At 37.1% G+C, this 22,373-nt stretch overlaps 4 protein-coding genes and 1 pseudogene across 9 annotated transcripts; 3 read left to right on the top strand and 2 right to left on the bottom strand.

Moving 5' to 3' along the window:
* Positions 288 to 2,305, bottom strand: LOC109724879 (peptidyl-prolyl cis-trans isomerase FKBP17-1, chloroplastic). Of its 2 annotated transcripts, none has more exons than XM_020253840.1 (4): positions 1,941 to 2,300; positions 1,376 to 1,498; positions 1,141 to 1,257; positions 288 to 662 (listed from the first exon to the last, which is right to left on the bottom strand). In XM_020253840.1, exons 1-4 carry the CDS (start codon positions 2,250 to 2,252, stop codon positions 540 to 542), a joined length of 675 nt encoding a protein of 224 aa, XP_020109429.1. In that variant the 5' UTR covers positions 2,253 to 2,300; the 3' UTR covers positions 288 to 539. The 2 variants fall into 2 exon arrangements, with proteins under 2 accessions (XP_020109429.1, XP_020109430.1); XM_020253841.1 differs by lacking the exon at positions 288 to 662 and adding an exon at positions 676 to 955 and having other exon boundaries at positions 1,941 to 2,305.
* On the top strand, positions 3,783 to 7,232 carry LOC109724878 (alkaline ceramidase 3-like). Of its 5 annotated transcripts, XM_020253838.1 has the most exons (4): positions 3,791 to 3,818; positions 4,274 to 4,343; positions 5,203 to 5,558; positions 6,346 to 7,232. In XM_020253838.1, the coding sequence occupies exons 3-4, from the start codon at positions 5,302 to 5,304 to the stop codon at positions 6,860 to 6,862; spliced, it is 774 nt and encodes a 257-aa protein (XP_020109427.1). In that variant the 5' UTR covers positions 3,791 to 3,818; positions 4,274 to 4,343; positions 5,203 to 5,301; the 3' UTR covers positions 6,863 to 7,232. The 5 variants fall into 5 exon arrangements, with proteins under 5 accessions (XP_020109428.1, XP_020109427.1, XP_020109425.1 ...); XM_020253839.1 differs by lacking the exon at positions 4,274 to 4,343 and having other exon boundaries at positions 3,783 to 3,818; XM_020253836.1 differs by having other exon boundaries at positions 3,800 to 3,818; positions 4,274 to 5,558.
* On the top strand, positions 7,986 to 12,209 carry LOC109725022 (porphobilinogen deaminase, chloroplastic). The gene is made up of 5 exons (XM_020254063.1): positions 7,986 to 8,312; positions 9,223 to 9,628; positions 10,420 to 10,623; positions 11,624 to 11,801; positions 11,924 to 12,209. Exons 1-5 carry the CDS (start codon positions 8,098 to 8,100, stop codon positions 12,034 to 12,036), a joined length of 1,116 nt encoding a protein of 371 aa, XP_020109652.1. The 5' UTR covers positions 7,986 to 8,097; the 3' UTR covers positions 12,037 to 12,209.
* LOC109725295 (ribonuclease H2 subunit C) lies at positions 12,665 to 15,430 on the top strand. Its single transcript, XM_020254437.1, has 4 exons — positions 12,665 to 12,999; positions 13,084 to 13,176; positions 13,788 to 13,972; positions 14,236 to 15,430. The coding sequence occupies exons 1-4, from the start codon at positions 12,780 to 12,782 to the stop codon at positions 14,308 to 14,310; spliced, it is 573 nt and encodes a 190-aa protein (XP_020110026.1). The 5' UTR covers positions 12,665 to 12,779; the 3' UTR covers positions 14,311 to 15,430.
* LOC109724807 lies at positions 19,697 to 22,364 on the bottom strand (annotated as a pseudogene).

Below are 22,373 nucleotides of genomic sequence, written 5' to 3'. Positions count from 1 at the left end.
GAAGCTCTGGCTAGGCCAGACTAGCCCTTTGTTGTTGAATCGTGGCCTATACCCTATCCAGTGAAATTTATTCCATTGCGCAATGAGAATTGAAATATGAGATATGATAGACAACGTCAGATAAGGCAGTCCGCGACAGACATTATGCACAAGGTGTATGCAACAGTCTATCCTCTTCTTAGTTGGAGAAGAGGTTTATGACATTTTGCAGCAAATAGATATTCAGGTCCAGTGACTTCAGTCCTCTCATGCACAGATGGCTAATCCACCACAGTTAAAAGATCTGATTCTCATCTGAACACAATTATATGATTGGGTAAAACTCAATGGTATCCTATTTACAGTTTGCTGTTTACATCCTTACAAATAGAAAAGAATAAAACTAACAGTTCAGCTTTTTAACTTTTCACAACAGTTGCACTGTTCACTTTTCAGTGGCTAATCATGTAAAATCTCATGTACATTTCATCAAAATGAAAGGACGGGAAATGCACATGAAGCCGCTTCTTCATCAAGCTTTCATCAGCATTCAGCAATTATCATGGCCTTCTCACACTCAAAAGTTCGATGTCAAAGATGAGAGTACCAAGAGTAGAACCTTCTCCATTCGCTAGGCGAGTCGGGTTGAATATAGTGGTAAACAGCCTCTGCCGATCAAAGAACTGCACATAAAAGTGCAAAAAAAAAAACCTGAATAATTTGACATGTTAACTCACCCATGATCATACATTTGATGGTTGCAATGTCTCCTATTTTTAAAAAATAAGCAACTTGTGGACCAAAGGCTTCATTGGCACCAGCTGGAACTTTTGAAGAAATGCTGTTTACATAGAGAATTTCGAAGAAGCACTGATGCCCTTTTCCTGAAGTCCTCTAAGAATCTTCCGTTGCAACTAAATAGAAGTTTCAAATTGAAGCTATTCATTTTGAGGTTTAGAGCCTCACTTCAAAGTTCCTGCCATAGGAAGAGCTCTTTGCTGTTCATTTTCCGATGCATGGATATGCTTCTTAGAGCAGAAAAGTTACTCTAGGAGCTAAGAGTATTATAAGCATTTAACGAGAAAATTATGCACACATTTCTCCGTTAAATAAACTTCACATCGTGGTTATATTAGGGCCTTCTGAGTAGTGTGTGCATACATTTGGTGGTATCGGCTCCTGCGATGTGTTCTGATACCCTTGCGATGGTGGAATAATCACGCGACGGACACCTCCTACTCTCATGGACTTCACTGCTTCCTCAATTCCTGATATAACCTGCAAGTAAACACATTTTAGATATAGTAGTGCTAAAGATTCTCGACATGCTAATACATACACACTAGATGCACCCTTTTACTTCCGAAAGAAAAATTGTAGGGGCTTTTAATCTTACTTTTCCCGATCCAACAACAAACACAAAGGGAACGGGTTCGCCCATCGCGTCCTTGTGCTCGTAAGTCGAGTCAAAGCGCCATCCTTGTTTCGCAGCCAGCCTCCCATAATAATGTATTGCAACCTTCAATGAGAGAGGGAAAAAAAACACATTTTTCTTTTGAAAAAAACGCTTTAATCTCCATAAAGAACATAATGACAACATATACAAAGGGTACAGTTTATACATCTCATTTTCTGAATTGGAAAGGAGTAGCAATGAATTGACCGCAAATTTCTGAATAATCCTACTGTCTCAACATTTCTTAGCCTCAAAATGCCTACCATATAGTAATTCATCAACAAATTTAAGCACAAAAAACCTAAAACTTCAAACCAAACCAAATTTCGAGCAGTGAACTGCAACAAAGAGATCATCGTGTAGTGTGCGCTCCCATTAATCCCGATTTAGCACGCGTTATTACTACAATTTGTGTAAAAAATTTCGACTTTTTCTCAAAAGAAAATGAGATGAACAATAGAAGCAAAGGAGCCGGATTAGATCGAACAAGTTAGCTTCTCACTACCTGATCCCCATCGACAGGGGTTTGCCCCGAACCAGCGCGTAGCTCGAGGGCCTTCACTCCGCCGGATCCCGGGATCTCAACGAAGCCCCCTAGGGGCGGAGGAGGAGGAGGAGGAGATGGCGCCGCCGCCGCCGCCGCCGCGGAGGACGGGCCGAGGAGGACGGAGGAGAGGAGGAGGGCCGAGGACGACGAGAGGAGGGATCTCCTCGCGGCGGTCGTTCCTAGGGTTAGGGGTTTGGGACGCGGCGCGGGGAGCGGCGTCGGAGGAGGAGGAGGGGCGAGCGCGGGGGCGGGAGCTGCTACGACGCCCATGGCCGCGTCGACTCACTCCGATCTATTCCGAGGCGCTCGAGCGTGACTCGTTACCCTTTTCTTAACGGGTCGGGTTTAAAAGGGCGAGTAGAAACTCGATATTGAAGCAATCCGATCCGCAACACCTTTTGTCTTCTAATGTATGCAATTGCAAATATTTAATTGAATATAAATTCAAATTATAAAAAAAAAGAGAAAATTCAATTTGAATTTATTTATTTAATTGATTCATATAAATACGTGTTTGTCCTCATATTAACATTTAATAATTCATAAAGGACTATTTGTGGACCAAAATATTTTTTATACTATTCTGACATTGTTCATGTACCTTTTTTTCTCTCACTTTATTTTAATAAAAAAATTATATTTTTGAGACGCTTTATTTATTTATTTTATTTAAAATTTAAAATTTTGAGCATAAATTATTAAGTTTATATTTATTTACGCTAAAAATAGTGGATATAATATAAAAATTATTTTTATGTTTTTTTTTTGTCTTATCTAAATTGAGGTCAAACTATATAAATATTTTTTTTAATTTTTTTCAATAGTAAAATAATTTTAAAGACTCGGAGACCGGCATTTAGAAAAATCTTAAGTACGGGACGATCACATCATAAATGTTGTGCACGGAAATCAATCTATGCATTCATTTTTCTTTTTCATTTGAAATATTTTTCACATTTAAGTGGAAAAAGTGTAGTTATGGAAGTACATAATTTGATTGAGATTATTGGTTAGAATATTAATTATCCATAGAGTTGAAACTTATATTTTTAAATTAAAAATATTAATTTATAATCCACTTTTTTTTAAAAAAAAATAATTTCTAATGGATCTATTACTATCCAAGCCGAACCATTGCCACCCATTTATTTACTTAATTTTACAGGTAAATATGTATGAAGACCCCTCAATTATATATATTTGTTATTAAGACCCCTCAACCAACAGAATTTTTTAAAATTGAATTATCTTTATCAGATTAACTAACAATTTATTAAAATTAATAGTTTAAATATTTTTATAGCGAATAAATCTGAATTCATGAACTTCTAATGTCTAATTAGGCTACAAAATTAACAATTTTTTTTTAAAAAAGTTGTCAATAAAAAAAAACATATAGAATATCAGGGGTAATTTCAGAAAATAATATACTTGAGGGCGTTTCCATACACTTTCACCTTCTTTTATAATAAATGTATAAATATTAATATAATTATATAAATAAATAAATAAAATATTTTACCCCCATAAATTTTTAATTTTCTCATATAAAGTAGATTCAAACCCTAAGCTCACTTTTTTATAACCCCCTCTCTCTCTCTCTCTCTCTCTCTCTCTCTCTCTCTCTCTATATATATATATATATATATATATAATCGCGTTTTTTATACCCCACGAATCCTTCTTTANTACACTTTCACCTTCTTTTATAATAAATGTATAAATATTAATATAATTATATAAATAAATAAATAAAATATTTTACCCCCATAAATTTTTAATTTTCTCATATAAAGTAGATCTCCCTCCTTGCGATCCCCTTGCGCTACGCCGAAGGTACGATCTCCTCTCTCTCTCTCTCTCTCTCTCTCTCTCTCTCTCTCTCTCTGTATCTTCAATCGCGTTTTTTATACCCCACGAATCCTTCTTTAACCCTAGTTGATCACTCCTCTCGGATCTAATCCGAGTATTTTGTAGTTGTTATTATGGATTCTAGTCGTCGCCGGGATCCAATTGTAGATTTCGATCTTTTGCTGTGTCGTTTTGCTCTTTTTGATTGTGATTCCTGTGAGATCTGTAGTCAATTTAGTGTCTTTGATGCTTTGTTAGGTATAGGAGCTTTATTATGAATCTAATTGTTGTAAGTGTTTCGAATTATTAGCAATTCGCTGTTTTTTTTTTGTTTTGCTTTTTGGTGACTAAATGATGCGCGTTCGAGAATGCTGTTGTTGTTCTTCAGTAATTAGTGTTTTTAATGCGTGGAATATTCTACTTTGGGGAATCTTGTGTAGATTGGAGAAGGGAGACGTGGGCATCACTTTAGTGTGGCGATTTACAAAGGGATCTTATTCCCTTCTAGTGGTAAGAAATTCGCAAGAAAAAAAAAGTGCTTTTTTTGTGCTTTAGAGGAGTAAAGTGTTGCTTTAGTTGATTCTACTCTATGCTTTAACTTTTCCTTTTGCTGGGTTGCGCCTTTTGAGTTTGTTATGGTCGCTTTATGTGCTGTAGTAACTCGCATTTACTTGGTTTGCTGGGAAAAACTAGTAGGAAAGGAAGAGTGTTTTTCTATATTTTGTTGATTGTAATCTCTACAGCTATATTCTTGGAGTTATGTCTCAATTCTATAGCTGTGATGGGGAAGTGTAATATTTAGGATCATGTTTGGAAGGCTTCATCGTCTTTCAAGGTGCTTCACGTAGAAGATGTTGGAGCTTAGAGATGGAAGAGGTAAGTAGGATAGATATGAGCGAACACAATATGAGTAGATTGGATAATGTAAACAGCAGAAAATTTTGCATAATCGCCTTCTCCGTTTTATTTGTTACGCTATTATCTCAAGTGAAATCTCTCCTTGATACCCTGATTTCTCTTTCTTTGTCTGGTTATTCAAGAATTTCTAATAGTATTTCAAGCTACTTTGCTGTGATTCCCATTAGATAAGGACTAGGTTTGTCTGAAGGTTTGTACTTTGTAGAGATGAAATTATGTTCCAGGGGGAACCAGAAATTGGTGCTGTGCGCTGTACTAATTTACTTTCTTAGTAACCTTTCAAACATATTGCGACTGATCATTTTGCGAATTTGGTCTAAAGTTATTAGGATATAACTTTTCTAATCGGAAATTTAGCAGGTAAAAAGTTTTGCATAACAGAATGCTTCGTGAGGGTATTGTTTCTAGACATGTAGTCATTAAGTTGCTTACCAAAAGAATTATTGTACAGGTGCTTTCATTTGCTAGCTCTTCGACTTAGCGCCGTCTTTTTATATGCAAGGTTTTCCCATTATGTAATTTGAAATTTAAGGTTTATTCAATCTCAAGAATGGATGGTTCAATGGTATCAAGCTTTTGGGGCCCAGTTACATCCACGATTGAGTTGTGTGAGGAGAACTATGCACGTTCCTCGTATATTGCAGAATTTTATAATACCCTATCAAATATTCCTTGCATTATTCTGGCACTAGTTGGCCTTATAAATGCCCTGCGGCAACGATTTGAGAAGCGGTTTAGCGTCCTTCATATATCCAATATGATACTCGCAACTGGGAGCATGATATTCCACGCCACATTACAACATGTGTAAGTTCCTTCATTATCATGGTAGTTTTCTTTGTCCCTTCCCTTTTATCCTGTTTCTTAGTATTTCGTATAGTATCATTGCTTGTCTGTAACTCTGTATCACTCTTGATTTTGTGAGATGTGACAAGGCTGATCTATATTTTTGAAGAGGAAAAGATTGATGACCTTTTCTTCCTCCTCAACATGCAATACCAGAGTAATTTTCACCATTTGTACCTCATGAATTTGAAGCTATATGGAGTGTTATACAAGTTTCATAATTTGATTTAGAAACACTGTATGCATGCTTCTGCTCTATGCCAAACAATATTGGATATGTGGCCCTATGAATAATGTACAGGTTGGTTTTGAATTTAACGTAGCTGATTCGACTGTCGTGATAAACTATCAACGGAAAACCGACCATAAAAGACTTAAAATAGAAATCAAAACCACTGAATGTTACCACACAAATTATTTGGAAACCTATATGTCGCACGTCAAACAATGGCCTTTACTGCATATTATAGGTATACATTATAGTTTATTGTTTGTTGAGGCAATACTTTATGCTTGGCAAACAGGTTTTTGTTTCATGCTGGTGTAATTTGTGACTTCATGTTTATGTATAATAGCGAATAACTTTCACTGATGTGGACTGATATATCTATATTTACCTTTGAAAGGCATTTTGTTAATCACTGTCTTTTAGTTCCCAACACTAGGATATTGTATTCACACAGGTTTATATGCCACGTGCACTCTTTTTTCTTCTCATTCGCTTGCTTAATCTCCTTTTACTTCACAGACTACAGCAAAGTGATGAGACACCAATGGTATGGGAAATGCTATTATACATATACGTACTTTACTCACCGGATTGGCACTATAGAAGCACCATGCCCACTTTCCTCTTCCTTTACGGCGCTGCCTTTGCAGTCGCCCATGCTCTATTCCATTTCCGAATAGTATTCAAATTACACTACATCGCCTTGTGCCTTCTCTGCATTCCGCGCATGTACAAGTACTACATACAAACCAGAGACGCAGCCGCAAAGAGGCTCGCCAAGCTCTATGTGGCGACAATAAGTCTTGGAACTCTATTTTGGTTATTCGATCGCATATGTTGCAAGAAATTCTCTAAATGGTACTTTAACCCGCAAGGCCATGCATGGTGGCATGTTTTGATGGGCTTCAACTCATACTTTGCGAACACTTTTCTCATGTTTTGTCGGGCTCAGCAACTCGGATGGGAGCCCAAGGTAGTATATCTTTTTGGGATCTTCCCTTATGTTAAGGTTCATAAGCCAAAGAAGCAGGAGTGAGGAGGAAAATGCGCTTGCGAGAAAAAACACTTCATCATAAGCTGTTTCAGATGATGGTTATCTTCTGTTTAATCTCGAAGCGTGAAAGCGGATACATTTTGTATGTGGATGGTCGAGTGATGCTGACAATTAAGGGGTTTTTTTTTTTTTCCTTTTTTAAACTGATTTCTTACTAGTTTTTGAGTAGAACAAACTTGCAGTTGCAGTGTACCATAATTTTTTCAATCTGTGGAGATGAGCTGGACTCTCGACCTTTCTATTTTTTTTTTTTTTTGGTTTTTCGCACGATAATCTTTTGGTTGTAGATCTGGTATTGAATTGATCTCTTTATATTCACTGAATCTGATAAAACCATTGATTGATCTCTTTATACACAATTTTTTTTTTTTGTTTTTTTGGTTTTATGTGTGTCCATGTATGGTATCCTATTGTATCCTACTGGTTATTTACTCGAGAAGCAAAAGTCGAGCATTTGCAATGAAAAGTTCAGGAGATTTTTGCTGGATTGAGGAGCTAAAGCAAACTTTTGGACTACAAAAGGTTTGATTGTAGTCAATTCAGGTGAACCTGTTGAGAGGATTTATATGAAAATGGTTTCATATTTCCATCCACAGAGCCTTCAGCATTTGAATTTTGATTCTCACATTTTAGGGGGTTGTTTAGTTCCTTGAAAAATGTCTCTTTTTTTTAAAAAAAAATAATTTTGAAATATTTTTTGAATACAAATATAAATATACAAAGTAACAATTTTTTTATAATATCTGAAAAAATCCTAAAAAAGTTACTTTTTATAGGAACCAAATAAAAAAACATTGAAAAAATGTCATCTTTTTAAGAAACCAAATGGTCAAAAAGTACATCTTCAACTAAAAAAACTATTTTTTAAAATATTTTCCAAAAAACCAAACAAACTCTTTACATAATAACATTATGTAAATAGTGGCTATTTGAGGACATTTGTAAAAATATTATAAAAGATGGCAATAAATACCTAAAAAAAATCCTTTTTTTTAAAAAAAAAAAGACATGCAGGGTAGTGATGTGATTGGCCAATCCACTGACATTATCTCCTCCTCTCTACGCTCTCTCTCTCCCCATCCCGCGTATAAAAACCCCAAATCCCCCCCAAATCCCTTCTCTAATCTCATGTGGGTGCTTCCTCAACCACGCCCACACCTCTCCTCCTCCTCTTCCGCTTCTCCACCCCCTCTTCAGACTCCTCCTCTACCCTAACAATGGCGTGGCCCATCTCCATGAGATCCCCTGCTACCCACCACCCTCTCCTCACTTCTCCCTCTCATCTTCTTCGCCGCCCCGCCTCGCCTACTGGGCTCCGCCCATCCCGCTCGAGAAGCCCTAGAAGAAGGACCATGGCCAGTAACGCGGCCGTGGCCGTGGAGCAGGAGACCCAGGCCAAGGTCTCCCTGTTGAGGATTGGGACCAGAGGGAGGTAGAGCTCTATCCTTGTTACATTCGATGTGCGCATCCTCTGATTTTGTTCGATATTGGGGGTTTTGGGGTAAAAATTGCAACTTTGGCTTGGTTTTTGTGGTAATAATTGCATAGATTTGTGGGGTTTGCTACTCTTCAGTTTGTCGTGTGCATAATATTGTTGGCAAATTTGAGCATTTGCATCTTTGAGGAGGAGGTAGAGTTCTCTTATTTTTGGGTTTATCCTTGTTAAATTCGAGGCGGGTCATCTCTGATTGTGTTAGATATTAGGGGTTTTAGGTCAAAGTTGGATTTTTAGCTTGTTTTGTTTTGATATTGATGCGGCAGATTAGTGGGGATTTCTACTTCTTTATAGTTTATATTGCTCATTATTCTACTGGGTTTTCAATCTAGATGGCGAATTTAAGTCTTTTATTTGACTTTTGAATGACTTGTTAATTTGTATTTTATCCGGATTTTAGCTTTTGCCCTGTATAAGTTGAACAAAATTTAAGCTTTGTTGTTTTTATACTTGTTTGTATTCAGATTTGGAACTTCATTTTTGTTTGTTAAAATGTTAAGGATCCAAGTTCCACGACCCTTCACTATTCTAGGGTATTGGCATTAAACAGAGCAAAAACTTGTGTTTTTTTTTATACTATTCATCTCTGGTGCTTGCTTGTAGTGAACACAATTATTTATTTTCTCTGCTATATTTTTTTACTCATATGTTGTGTTAATTTTCTCTGTACTATAGCTTGCCTTGTATAACTACTGAATCTCGGGAGCGATAGTATTTTTGGAACTCTACTCGCTTTTAGCATTGAGCCGTCCACTGTAGAAAATATATAGCCTTTTCTAGGTATTGAAAATTCTTGGTCGGTTTTTCTAGTTTGAGTAAGCTATCTTTTGACTGTTGTGTAGGACAGTCCTTTAGCCCTCGCACAAGCTTACGAAACTCGAGACAAACTGATGGCAACCCACCCAGAATTGGCAGAGCACGGAGCTATCGAGATAATAATCATCAAAACCACGGGTGACAAAATACTGAATCAACCGCTAGCTGATATTGGCGGAAAAGGCTTATTCACGAAGGAGATCGATGAGGCTCTCTTGGAAGGTAGAATCGACATTGCAGTTCATTCGATGAAGGACGTCCCCACGTATGTCCCTGATGGAATGATTTTGCCGTGCAATTTACCAAGAGAAGATGTCAGGGATGCTTTTATAAGCTTGACTGCAAGTTCTCTTGCTGAGCTTCCGGCTGGAAGTGTTGTTGGAAGTGCTTCCTTAAGAAGACAGTCTCAAATCCTCCATAGATATCCATCCTTAAAGGTAAGCTTTTTAATGCATTTGTATTTCCAGGGCAAGAGATTATCGCAACTGTTATATCTTTTGATAACTCTTACAACATTGTGTAGTACCTTCTTGCACTTTTGTGCGTTTCTATTTTTGGCAAGAATGTGCAGAGATCCAATAAACTATAGCTCATCTGAAAACATATCTCTGAACCTTTACTTTCCTTTTACATGATAACCTCAACTAGTGTACTGTTTAGTTGAGAAAATCCCTATAGGTTCCTTCAGAATGTAATGATGTCGTCAAAAAGTCGTTGAAAAGTTACAAACTAGTTAAGTTGCATGACAGTGTCTTCTTTCAGTCCAAAAAATGACATGGACTGCTGTTGAAGGAATTTTTCTGCAGTCCAATAGTGCTTCGGTTGAGGGGTTCAGATCCCAAAAAACTTTTAACTTCAGGATCGATTACAAATTAACCTATAGTTAAAGGTGTGCCCAGATGTTCTTGCCTTCTTTCACTTGAACGATCCGATGGATGGTTCTTTAAAGTTGCTGCCAAGTTGTATCTTATTACTTTTTGTTGGGAACTTTTGGCATAAAGTAATTGATCCAGTTCGCTGCAAATTTTGATCCCCATCCCCCCACCCACCGGCCCAAGTAAAGTGAAAATACAAGGAAAAAAGAAATCTCTCCAATATATATATTGACAACTATATCCTACAGCATTTAGATTTTAGAACATAGTTGAGTCTCGTCTGTCTTGACGTGTATTTTTCTTTTTCTTCCTTGAAGCATCTTTTGTCTGAGTCTCACAGTCCTGAATTTCAGGTTGAAAACTTCAGAGGAAATGTTCAGACGAGACTGAAGAAGCTGAATGAGGGAATAGTCCATGCAACATTATTGGCCCTAGCCGGGCTCAAGCGGCTAAATATGACTGAAAATCTCACAGCTATACTATCTGTGGAAGAAATGCTTCCTGCAATTGCTCAAGGTGCTATCGGAATAGCCTGTAGAAGCGACGATGATAAAATGGTAAATCCCTGATAATATATATATTTTTCTTTAATTACAGTTTTCTTTTTCTTATTTCAGAGGATGAGATTAGAAAGAAAAGTTAACTATTTTTTCAAAATACATGCTAATTTGAAATTTTTAGAGGTCTGGAAATGGAAATTTTTATGGTTTATAATGCTGGCTGAAAATACTGATTTTTAGGTGGCCTCTATGCGAAAGCAAACCTGTCAGATGATGACTATATTCTATAAATGACAGCAGAGATGCATCGTGAACTCTAAATTTTGGCATATTATATACTAACTTCTTGGTTAAATTCAAATAACTGTCATCGTCTATAGTCTTGCTGTAGATCCATAACTATTAAAGAATTAATTAAGCATTATATGGAGTCCAAACTAAAAGAGTATTAATAATAATATTATTCAGTGAGTCCCTATAGCTATCTTGTGCTTTGTAAATTAGATATATGCTGGGCTACTCTGTCGATAATTTGTCAATGTGATTATATAATGTTGCTCAACATTTCTGTAATAAAGACAATGCACTATTAAAAAACTAAAGTAGGCATGGCTCTATGTCTAGATTCAAACTTCTTTTGCCAAAAAAAAAAGTTCTTTCCATTGTACCCCAACAGGAAAATAATGTATCTTCTTACTTTCATGGTTCATCATAATCTTTGGATATTGTAATCTCCTCTATTTAAGTGCTCAGAGAGGGTCGGTTGACAGGTAGAGTATTCTATCTTCATTGTAGATTAGGGATGGATCGAGGAAGTCATTCTCGTAGAGTTCCTTATAAGTCATAAACGAAGTTTAAGAAGGAAAAAGATGATGCCTTTTGAACATGAACTCATTGGTTGCTAATATTGACATCAATGGGGCATAACCTTGCTGCAGAATTAATGTTCTAAAAATAGTGTTCGATAACACACATATGGGCTAATCTTATACATTGCATTACTCTTATTACACAACTTTCTATAGATGGAATCGAAGCTAAACTTGATTTTTGACAGATTAACTATTTATCTTCTCTGAATCATGAGGAGACCAGATTAGCTGTTGCTTGTGAAAGGGCATTCCTTGAGACACTTGATGGTTCCTGTCGAACTCCGATCGCTGGCTATGCTTGTCGTGATAATGACGGGAACTGTACATTTAGAGGTTTGGTCGCTTCACCCGATGGTACTCGAGGTAAATTATCCTGATATAGCTCAAGCTAAAAAAAAAAAAAAAAAACCCATTTTTCATCTGATTACTGTTTCTGATGATTCTTTTTTTTTTGGCTTTTGTTTTCTTTTGGGGCCAACTTCTAGTATTGGAGACAACGCAAACAGGGCTATACGAGTATGATGTTATGGTCGCAATGGGCAAAGATGCCGGGAAGGAATTGCTTTCGAAGGCCGGCCAGGACTTCTTCGATTGGTAGTTTGCGTGCTTACTAAACAGGAAAGAGGGGGAAGAAGAGACTTCGAGCTTCGGCATTGTGCTTCTTTTTCTTTTTCGAGTTTGTACCATTAGAGGTTGTACTTTAAGTTCGAGTTGTAACAGTGTAATTGTACTCTTCGCAATTTTTTGCTGATTAATATGTTTCATTCGTCACACCTTGCTTTCGATTTATATATATATATATATATATATATCTGTCAAACTCGTGATCTCTTGATAAGTTAATCTCAGACTGTTTATTTTTGTTGTCGAATGGGTTGTTTGGAAATGGAACTTCGCGAAGAATTTATGAGTTTTTACAAACTCAACTTCAACCCTACGCCGAAATCAAAAGGTCGATTTTTGTACAACTATGAGTGTGATTTTGAGCGATCTCGGAATTTGGGTGCTGAAACAAATATCCAACAAATAGGCTATAATTGAATACAAAATTGACAAGTTGGTCAACTCACTCAAATTTGACTAATTCACATTGAGAGTGAGAGTATTACAGTGGATTGTAATAATAAAATTATTATTCATGAAATAAATTTTAATAAATTGAAAATTCAGAGAGTAAACTATACTATATACGTCATATGTGTGTGTTAGTGTGTGTGTTTATATATATTTCAAAGGTCTTGTTTTGTGTTTTATTTAGAGCGGGGAAGTAATCGAGCTCATACAACACCATTACCCAAAAAGAAGTAAAAAATCCTCGCTAGGGTTTCAGTTTCCCCATCCATGGAGGACGAGCGCAGTAGCCCTAGGGTTTCTCCTCCGGCGACCACCACCACGTCCGCCGCCGCCCACGGAGGAGGAGTCGCCGGAACGATCCGCCTCCGCCGTAGCCCGCCGCCTCCTTCCGCCGCGGACGCCATCGGCGGCGTCCACCTCCTCCCCTGCTCCATCAAGCACAACGGGCCCTGCGCCATTTCCCACTACTTCAAGCCTCGGACAACGGGTAATCTTCGTTTCCCCTTCCCTTGCGCTCTTCGATTCGTTTCCCAAACCCTAAATTTCCGATCCATTTTCGCCATGGATGTAGATGTGGAGGTGGACGGATTGAGCGTGGAGGAGGCTTTCTTCAGAGGGAGGAAGTTGCTGGGCGCCACCGTCCCCATACCCGATGGCTATCGCGGTGAGTTTTCGGGGTCGCATGTTGATGAGTTGTGTTGGGTATTCATCAAAATCCGATTTTTCCTTTAAAAAGATGGAAAATGAGGCAAAATTTTTGAACACAACACATTTTGAAATTAGAGAAAGCGAAAATGAGGTGAAACTTATTCTTTGGTGTTCAAACTTTTGCTAGCCTCAATTTATGATTGAAACTAAACTAGGGGCCTGCTCGGATATCTCAAATCGAAGGTGATTCCGTAAAGTCTCATTGTTGACTGTCTCTAAGGGTTTATGAAATTTGATGTGCCATCAATAGTCCGTAGAACTAGATTTTCGAGCTTCCTAATTTCCATTTAATCGGCCCATATAGAACAAGAAGACACCTATTTGATGTTTACATGGAGGTTTTAAGGTACAATTTGTTTGTTCACGATGCAATCGAGCGCTGATTGGGATGCCTCATAGACTAGTTTTAAGTTATCGCAGTAACACACCACATCTCCATTCTCTCTCACGGATGCAAGTTCACGAAACCAACTTCATTGAACCACTTACGAGATTTTATCATCATTCGAGATGAATTCAAGTATATGAACTGAAATGTAACCTCTCTCCTTGTAAATATTTGCTTAGGATATATATTGGAGAGGAAGAAACTGGGGAAGGGAAAGGATGCGGAAGGCTCGACGGATGGGGATTTCAGTAGTTGGGCATCACGTGCCGAGTTTCGTAGCGTAACGTATTGGGATCATGACATTCTCCCTTCGACGGATGACCCTCTCCTTCGGTGCTTCCATTGGTTTCCTGTTGCCAATGCGGTGAGTGTTCTTGTATAAGTTGTCTTCTCACATTACCATCTACAAATCGGGAATTATGACAAAAGAATGTGAACCAAAATTCCAGCATAATATTATTTAATTCCGTGCTGCTGTTGCTAGCTCTCTCATGCCTGAAGGATTACATAAACAAACTCACGCCCCTTGTGCTGTATATACTTCTTAGGTTGAACTGATACAGAGAATACATTTCATAAAGATTTAGCCTGCTAGAAATGCTAAGATGTCATCTTTAATTTTTGCAGCTGCACAAGCCAGTTACTGCCGAGGAGTTGGCTAAAGCCTCAAAAGCTGTTCAGGACAAGAAACAGCTAAACTGAAGCTAGATTGAGCTGTTTTCCCCATTAATGAGAGTTGCTGCATTGTTCGGGACATCTAAGGAGTTGGTGATTCTTTGTTGGCTTGAGGGAGCTGTGAACTTTACACATCAATGACTACCCAAGCCTCTGCTCAAATGCTCGGACAAAATTCGACCGGATTGGAAGCAACTTCGACTATGAAGCTTTAGAATTACTGTTCGCCGTTTCAATCCATGAGAATCAGTTGGAGTCCTCCTATGGGATAATAAACTGTCTTATTATCCGAGTTTTTGGGCCGATAAAAAAAGCCGCATTTCACCTTGGGCCAGCAGACACCAAGGGCTTCACAATCTCAAGTTCTTGTCCAGTTGATTCTTGTTGGCCTCCCCGCCCAACATGATAGTAATTGCGCTGTTCTTCCAGTTGCATCCATGGTTGATCAATTAATCATGCGTGTAGTCGAGGGCAGAAGATAATGGACAGCTCTATTTTGTTTTTTGTTTTTTCCCCCTCCAGCCATTTTCAATTGCTTTAAATGCACATTTGTATCGGCCCTTGTGCTGCAATACTTGCTAAAGTATGTGTAATGTCAAGGCGGAGTTTCCGCCAGTGTAGCTCTCCAAACAGAAGGTTTAAAGTTTTGTTCTGTGGTGGAAAAATGAAATAAGCTTTTCGAGTGAGATTTCTGCTTCTAGCTGCAGTGGAAAGCTAAATTAACTCTGCATTAGCTGCAGGAGTTGTTCAAAAACCCCAGATATGGTTCATGGCCCAATGGTGGATGATGAGCTGGAGATGATATATGGAGAAGCAAACCAATGAATGGCAACCAACAAAGATGGAATCTGGGAGGGGTCCTTCAGACACATTGCTATCTCTTCATGGACTAAGAATAAGAGGGAGTAGGAAAGGCACAAAATTCCCCACAGCTTTGCAATCACTTCCTCTCCACCAACCTTAATGAAGGCCAAAGCTAAATAAGCACAAATAACACTGGGCTACACTACTAAATAGAAGCCATGTGCCTCTACTTGTTAATGTAATTGGGAGAAGTTGTGGTCCTTCCTCATGTGCTTTGTCTACATGTCTCCATGTTTAATTGTTATCAGCCCAATTTAATACACAAATGGAGATTTTAATACCAGTCCCAATTGAGTACACAGATGGAGATTTTAATACTCTAAAACCAATTATATATATTATTACTAGCGAAAAGGAACTACTGAAGAATTTTAGCCTAATTAAACAACTGATTGCATTTTTTTGAGGCATAGTAATCTTTCAAGAACAACAACCCATCATCTTCATCAAGAAAATCTAGAAAAATTAGTTGGAGATGAAAACAAAAACCTGATACATATAAATATCTATATGATGATAAGAACAGCACAACTAATTCAGACAATTACCAGAATAACAATAACAACTGTTATTACAGTTGCTACCTACTAAATAGGGTTAAGTGTTGCACTTAATTAATCACAAATATGTCCTCGGTTGTTGCACCATCATTATCATTGCCCATTCAACTTTTTAGAGGATGCCACATCTATGTACATTCTCTTTCCTTTCAAAATGGAAAACATTTTCTGTGTATATGCAAAACTATATTATTTTCTAAAGGATATGATGTAGATATACAACCTTGTCTTAAAATTGAAGCAAACTTTAGTAGTTACGCAAAATCAAGCTAGTTAATATGTATATATACACTTTACTAATGATGATATTCTCGTGTGCGATTATTTTTTCAGAGGCTACTATCATGAGGACATTCAAGGGTAGTGGACATTATCTTAAACTTTATGATCATATTGAATCAATTTTTTCTCCGTCTCACGCTATCCAGTTTAACAAGATCTAGCTTCAGTGTTGTTTCTGATGTTATATTATCCAAAGGAATTAATGATTCGATAGAAAATGATCCAGACATAATCATTACAATTACTAATGTTGTTGTTTGCCACTATACTACTGATTCTATTGCTGCTATTAGATGAGTAATAACTAGTTATAACATTCGTAGTTAACAGTGACAACATTGTGGCTTAAATTATTTGTTAAAAATAATTTTCATTAATGTTATTACTGGTATAATATATGTGGTTACCTACAAACCCTAATATTTCTCCATGCATGGACAAAATCCAGCTTATCAACATACAATATGTAGGGAGAGAAAGAGAGAACAGGGTCACTGTCACAAGCTGTAGCAAGGGACCAATTAAAGCCCTCCATTAGAAACACCCCAAATGATCATATATATGGTGCAAGTAGAAGAAATATGTTGTTGACAGCGAGCATTTATAGAAAGAAGAGAGAGAGAGAGAGAGAGAGAGAGAGAGAGAGAGAGAGAGAGAGAGAGTCACAAGGGTTACCATGGTATATAAAGTGTAGGAGCTAGAGATCTCTCTTAATTAGTAACCCCTATATATATACATGCACCACCTCTCATTCTATAGAATTAGGTCTCCTTTAACATGTATATATATGTATACATATATAGATATATATAAATATATATATATATATCCACCTCACCTCTTCTCCCAGCCCATTTGCTACAAATATATCTTAAGTGAGTGATCTGGAAAACTTGTTGGTGTGAGAGCTTGAAGCTGCCAGCATGATCTGGTTGAAGGCTAGCTGCAAGATATGTTTGCAGATATATATGATTTTCTGATCACTTGGTACTTGTTGGGAGTATGAGGAATTAGTTCATATATGGTTGTTGTTTTAGATCTATTATTCTCCTGGTATTTAGATTTTCTTTCCTGTGGTAACCAAACTGTACATGCTAGTGTAGTTTGCTCCATCAGATCATCTTGCAGCTTCAGTCACTCACCACCAACAAAAAGATTTAGAGGTTGCTGATCTCTCCCACACCTTGAAGTGCTTCTTCAAACAAATTCAGATCATCTTTAGGTATGCATATATATATATATATATATATATATATAACAACTATATATATATACCATCAATTGCATCTCTCTTGATGTGAGTATTGGTAGATAGATATAGATGTATTTTTCAACTTTACCTTTTTCTTGTGATTTTTCTTTGCAAGTTTGACTCATTCTTTGCCCCTTTATTTGGCTTTCTTTAATTGTTAGCTGTTGTTATTCTCTTTTAGAGGGGGGAGGCATGAATAGGCAATTAGTTAAAGATCAGGTTCCATGTTCCCTTCACAATCTTCTTACTTCTATTCTCCATGCCATGGTGCAGGAATATAATATCATAATCACTGGTGTAGCACTGCATGAATCTGAAATAAGAACTCTTCTTAATTACCACTTCAAACTTCATTGCCCTCCAGTATACTTTTACTTGCAGAATCATCACAAATCTGAATTACCGAACCAAACCGACGCAATTCACTCAATTTGTTTCGGTTATGGATAAAGCGCAATTTGATTCTGTTTGAAAAACAAAAAAGTTAAGTGTTTTTACTTTTCAATTTTGTTTACGATATATATAGGTCAAGTATCAAAGATCTGGGTTTTATTGATCATCCTCAATCCATGTGCTTTGTAATTGCTCCATTTTTTTCTGTTTATGCTAATCTGTTTGTCCATGTTTGTAGATCTGAGAAGAAGAATAGCTTCTTAACTTTCTCTAATTTCATAGTTTTTTTGTTTATTGTTTTTTCTATACCGAGTTCTCTGAATTAGATCAGCTGTAAAATTGTCTAAGGTTACATCTTGCGAAATTTTGGAGGTGCTTTAATTGGTGCCTTCAATGTTTATTTGTTGAATCACAATTACTTCAGAGGCATTACTGATGCACCCAAAAAAAAGAAGAAGAACATATTTTGTCTTCTTAAGTAAGATGTGATGTTTGTGGCATTTATATCCATAGATCATGTACAACTGAAACATAATGAAAAATTAATTCTTTCATAGGCTATTTGATTAGTTGCTAATTTTCCTCTATTGCACAATGACTCTATTCAATATTTCCTGAGTATATAACATGAACCCTTCTATGCATAGTAAAGAAATGGAGGAGCGGGGGGTCCAATTTTTATGGTAAATTAATTTAACATGAAATTTACAGAGGAAGGGAAAAAAAAACAAAATACAAAAAGGTGAAAAAAGAATAGGAAAGAAGAAACTGCTGTGATATCCGAGAGTAGCAATTGTTATTGATAAAGCAGATGAGGTGAATTTGACACGAGTAGCGACCGAAGTCAATAAAATCTGCTATATTCTGTAATAAACAATGCTTTGCTAACATCACTGTTAGAGATGAAAGCATTCAATCAAATATCAATTTTGCAATGTCAATAAGCATAGCATGTTTTTCTTGCGTATTTGTCGGCAAAGAGTGCACATCAGCATGTGAACGAGAACGCAATAATTTTTCGATTAGTCTAAAACAACATGTGCATTATGATTCCCTTGCCTCAAAAAGCCAGTGCAAATTCATAGACTCTCTTCACTAACAAATATATAATAAGACCCTCTTGTCTGTGCTTAAACAGTGGTACATACAACATAATACCCCATGTGGATCACTCTAGAAAGCCAAAAGAGAGCTTTCTCAACAGCATCAAAGAAGATTTTATCACTGTATTAATAATGCTATAGGATTAAGTTCAACAAAAGTTATGATGATGTGAAAAATCAATGGTTGACACTGGTGATCATTATGGTGACGAAAGATTCTGAAGAACCTAACCGGACTTATCGACCCAGAAGCTTCTAATGCTACTGAGTCGTCGAATTGCACGGTTTTTTTATGTCACCCTTTTCTCTTTAGTTTTTGCATTTGGCATATCCGATCATTAAACCCGCTAATCAAATTCATGTCCTTAAGGATCAACACTATGCAATTAGGTAAAAGAAAACACCATACTAACCAAGATTTGATGTTAAGTTACTCCCTCTTTTCACTCTAGTTGGTGGAAGTTAATCTCCGCCAAAAAGCACTTTGAGAAATGATAAAGAAGATTCAAGCATTGAAGATAGTATTGCCTACACAAGTAAGGTTGTTCACCACTTAGAACAAACATAATAAACATGTCTGCTTATGATCAATAAATAATAGAGGAACAAGAAAGAAAAAAAAGGAGGATTAATGGGGCCATAGTTGAGAATCTAATGCCCCTGTAAAAGTAAATCCAACTTAACCACTATAATAATATTTTTTTTAATATAGTGATCACTAATTTCCTATTCCCTGGTCATTATCTCCCACTTGTCATATTGCTGTTGCATGATTATTGTCTAGCTTTTATCCGTCAGAATGTGTCAAGTTGTTGTTTTATTTAAAGAGTTTGTATTTCAGAACACCCCCATTTAAGAGCCAAAATGATTAAAAATGCACATACCAAAGGAAAAAACAGACACAAAGTCACCTAGTCATTAGCCTCTGCTGATCCAAGGAAGACATAACAACATTCAGATTGAATAAAACAATGATTATCAAGTGAATGTCTCAATCAAGGATTTAAATCAACAAAAATTCTATTTTTGCAGTATCGTTATCCTCACGAATCACAGAGAGATCTCCTAGAACCAGAAATTACATCTGTCGTGCAGTGGAATGTCAACTTATTATTCACAAATCATCTATAAAACTTTCAAGTGAACAAAATGACATCTTACATAGGTGGGCCCAGCGGAAAAGAACATCAAATACGCAGTTTCAAATCTATGCATCATCGAGGGTGAGAACACCAGGAAGCGACTTGCCTTGCAGCAACTCGAGTCTTGTGCTGCCTCCTACTGAGATGCGGCTCATCTTATCAGCAAGCCCTGCCTCCTCCACTGCTGCAAAAGATTCACCCCCTCCAATTATTGTTGTAACCCCCTTTGAGTTCAGATTAGCCAATTCTTTGCAATAGCCAGTAAGGATCGAAGATTATTCTGTAAATACCAACAAGATAAAGCACAAACATGTAATATATATTAGAGTTTTTTCTCGTTTCTCCTTGGCTATCGTTTACCTCGGTTCCCACTGCAAAATTCTTAAACTTAAACACACCCATGGGTCCATTCCAAATAATAGTCTTGGCACCATCCAAGGACTCGCTGAACTTTTTATGGAGACAGGTCCAAAGTCTAGATCCATCCAGCTGTCAGGGATGCCATTTGCTGGTACAACCTGCAAATGAAATCAGCATACTCTCAGAAACAAATTGACGAAACTTAATTATGCAAATTCCTAAGTTTCCAATCAACAACAACTCATTTCAACCATTTAATGTATGCCAGATTTGGGGATCGAATGAATTACAACAGCAAATAAACAGTTAGTAAAGTGCATCGATAAGTGAACTTTCTCAAGTCAGCCAAAAAAAACCATATTGTCCAAATGTCCTTTATAAATTTTTAACAGGGAATATAAAATACTTACAATGATAGAGAAGTAAATGAGCAAACCTTGCAGTAGTTGGCATCTGCAGCAAACTCGTCAGCTACAACAACATCAGCGGGAAGCAAGAGCGACACACCATTAGACTTTGATTTTTCGAAGTGCTGTTGCAAGGTCGAGCTTGTCTTCCTCCATGAGCGAGGACCCCACAGAGTATACTTGGGCCTTGTGGAAAGTGAAAATCAACACACCACCATGGAGAACGATATCGACCTTCTCCAACAAAGACTCGATCAACCCGATCTTGGTTGACACCTCGGATCCACCGACAATAGCAGCAAATAGCTTCTTAGGTTTGGCTACAGCTCCAACAAGGTAATCAAGTTCCTTGACAAGTACCCACTACAGCAAGGTTTAACTTATAAATTAAGAAGGGCATTAATAAGTGAAAAACAAAATAGGGAACGTAAGAATTATCTCACTCAGTAGGCAGTGAAATAAACACAATTCTTGCTACTCTTATTAGCATTATTCTGATAAGAACACATTCAACCAGGATGTTATAGGCTATGCTTATAATTTCTGTTAACAAGCTTTGTTCCATATGTATAATAAGGACATGCGACGAGTTTAAACACTATTTATCACAATGACTTGTAATGCATACTCAAAGACCGTAATGCAGTGGCCAATAGATAAAACAAAAGATAAGTGATGATGTGGAAGAACAGCTTCTGCATAAGAAAGCCGGCAACAGATGGCTTCAAGAACTTGGTGGCTCCCTCTGCCGAAGCATGAGGTCTGTCAGCTATGCCAAAGGCGTCATTCACACCTCCATCTGGTAACGCAGCTATCTTTTATCCACTTCTGTCTCAACCTATTTTCATGCACGACGAAGAACAGCGACAAATAATATTTGTTAACATAGTGTTACAAATAAGAAAAGAAACTACAGATTCCACAATTCCAGTAATTTTACATGTACATTAACTCCAAGGAGCTCAGATAGTCTCAGCCGGAGGTTTCAGTTTGTACTTGGGAGCGACACCTTCTGGACGGGTCTGAAATCAAAATTACATAGACCAATTTTACATCATCTAAAATGCGCCGAAAAGTATTTATGACGTAGAATGACGTGCGAGATGGATATTCTTTCAAGGTAGAATGACTGTATCTACACGAAAATTTCAATTTTAACTGATCAAACATCCGGAGAGGTACAAATTTGCAAGTTTTTAGATATATTTCATAGCTAAAACTTTCGAGGGACAAACCCACAATTTCACAACTTTGCAGGGATATTTAGGCAATCTTTATGTAATATATTAACTAAGTTCGCTTTCTTATAAGATTGATCCAGAAACTATAAACTAAAAAACTGATTTTTTTTTAAATTTTTTTTAAGATCACTGTTGAGCCTAAACCTGTTTGAAGTATAGTTACTAAGACACTACAACAGGGTGGATAAATACAATAAATAATATATGTAAACCAAATTAACACAGCATCGACAAGCACTATATAACTCTATTGCATCTACTGCATTCTCCGAACCAATCCATTCCCTATAAATTCAAATATATCACCTCGTAAAAAGTGGGAAAAATGGAGGCTTTTAAGTATGTAATCGCCGAGAAAACCTAAAAGGAGCATTAAATTAAGGTGAATAGTGAACATTACTCCGTAAAGGAGAGGATCGCACAAAGGATCACAAAGGAAATGAGATCGTCATTGGATTGGGGGGTCTTCGTCGCCATTTCCCCCAA

Source organism: Ananas comosus, linkage group 19 (assembly GCF_001540865.1).
Source record: "Ananas comosus cultivar F153 linkage group 19, ASM154086v1, whole genome shotgun sequence".
NCBI classification, from domain to species: domain Eukaryota; kingdom Viridiplantae; phylum Streptophyta; class Magnoliopsida; order Poales; family Bromeliaceae; genus Ananas; species Ananas comosus.
Note: the sequence above shows the minus strand (reverse complement) of the source record. Positions and strands in the feature narration are given on the sequence as shown.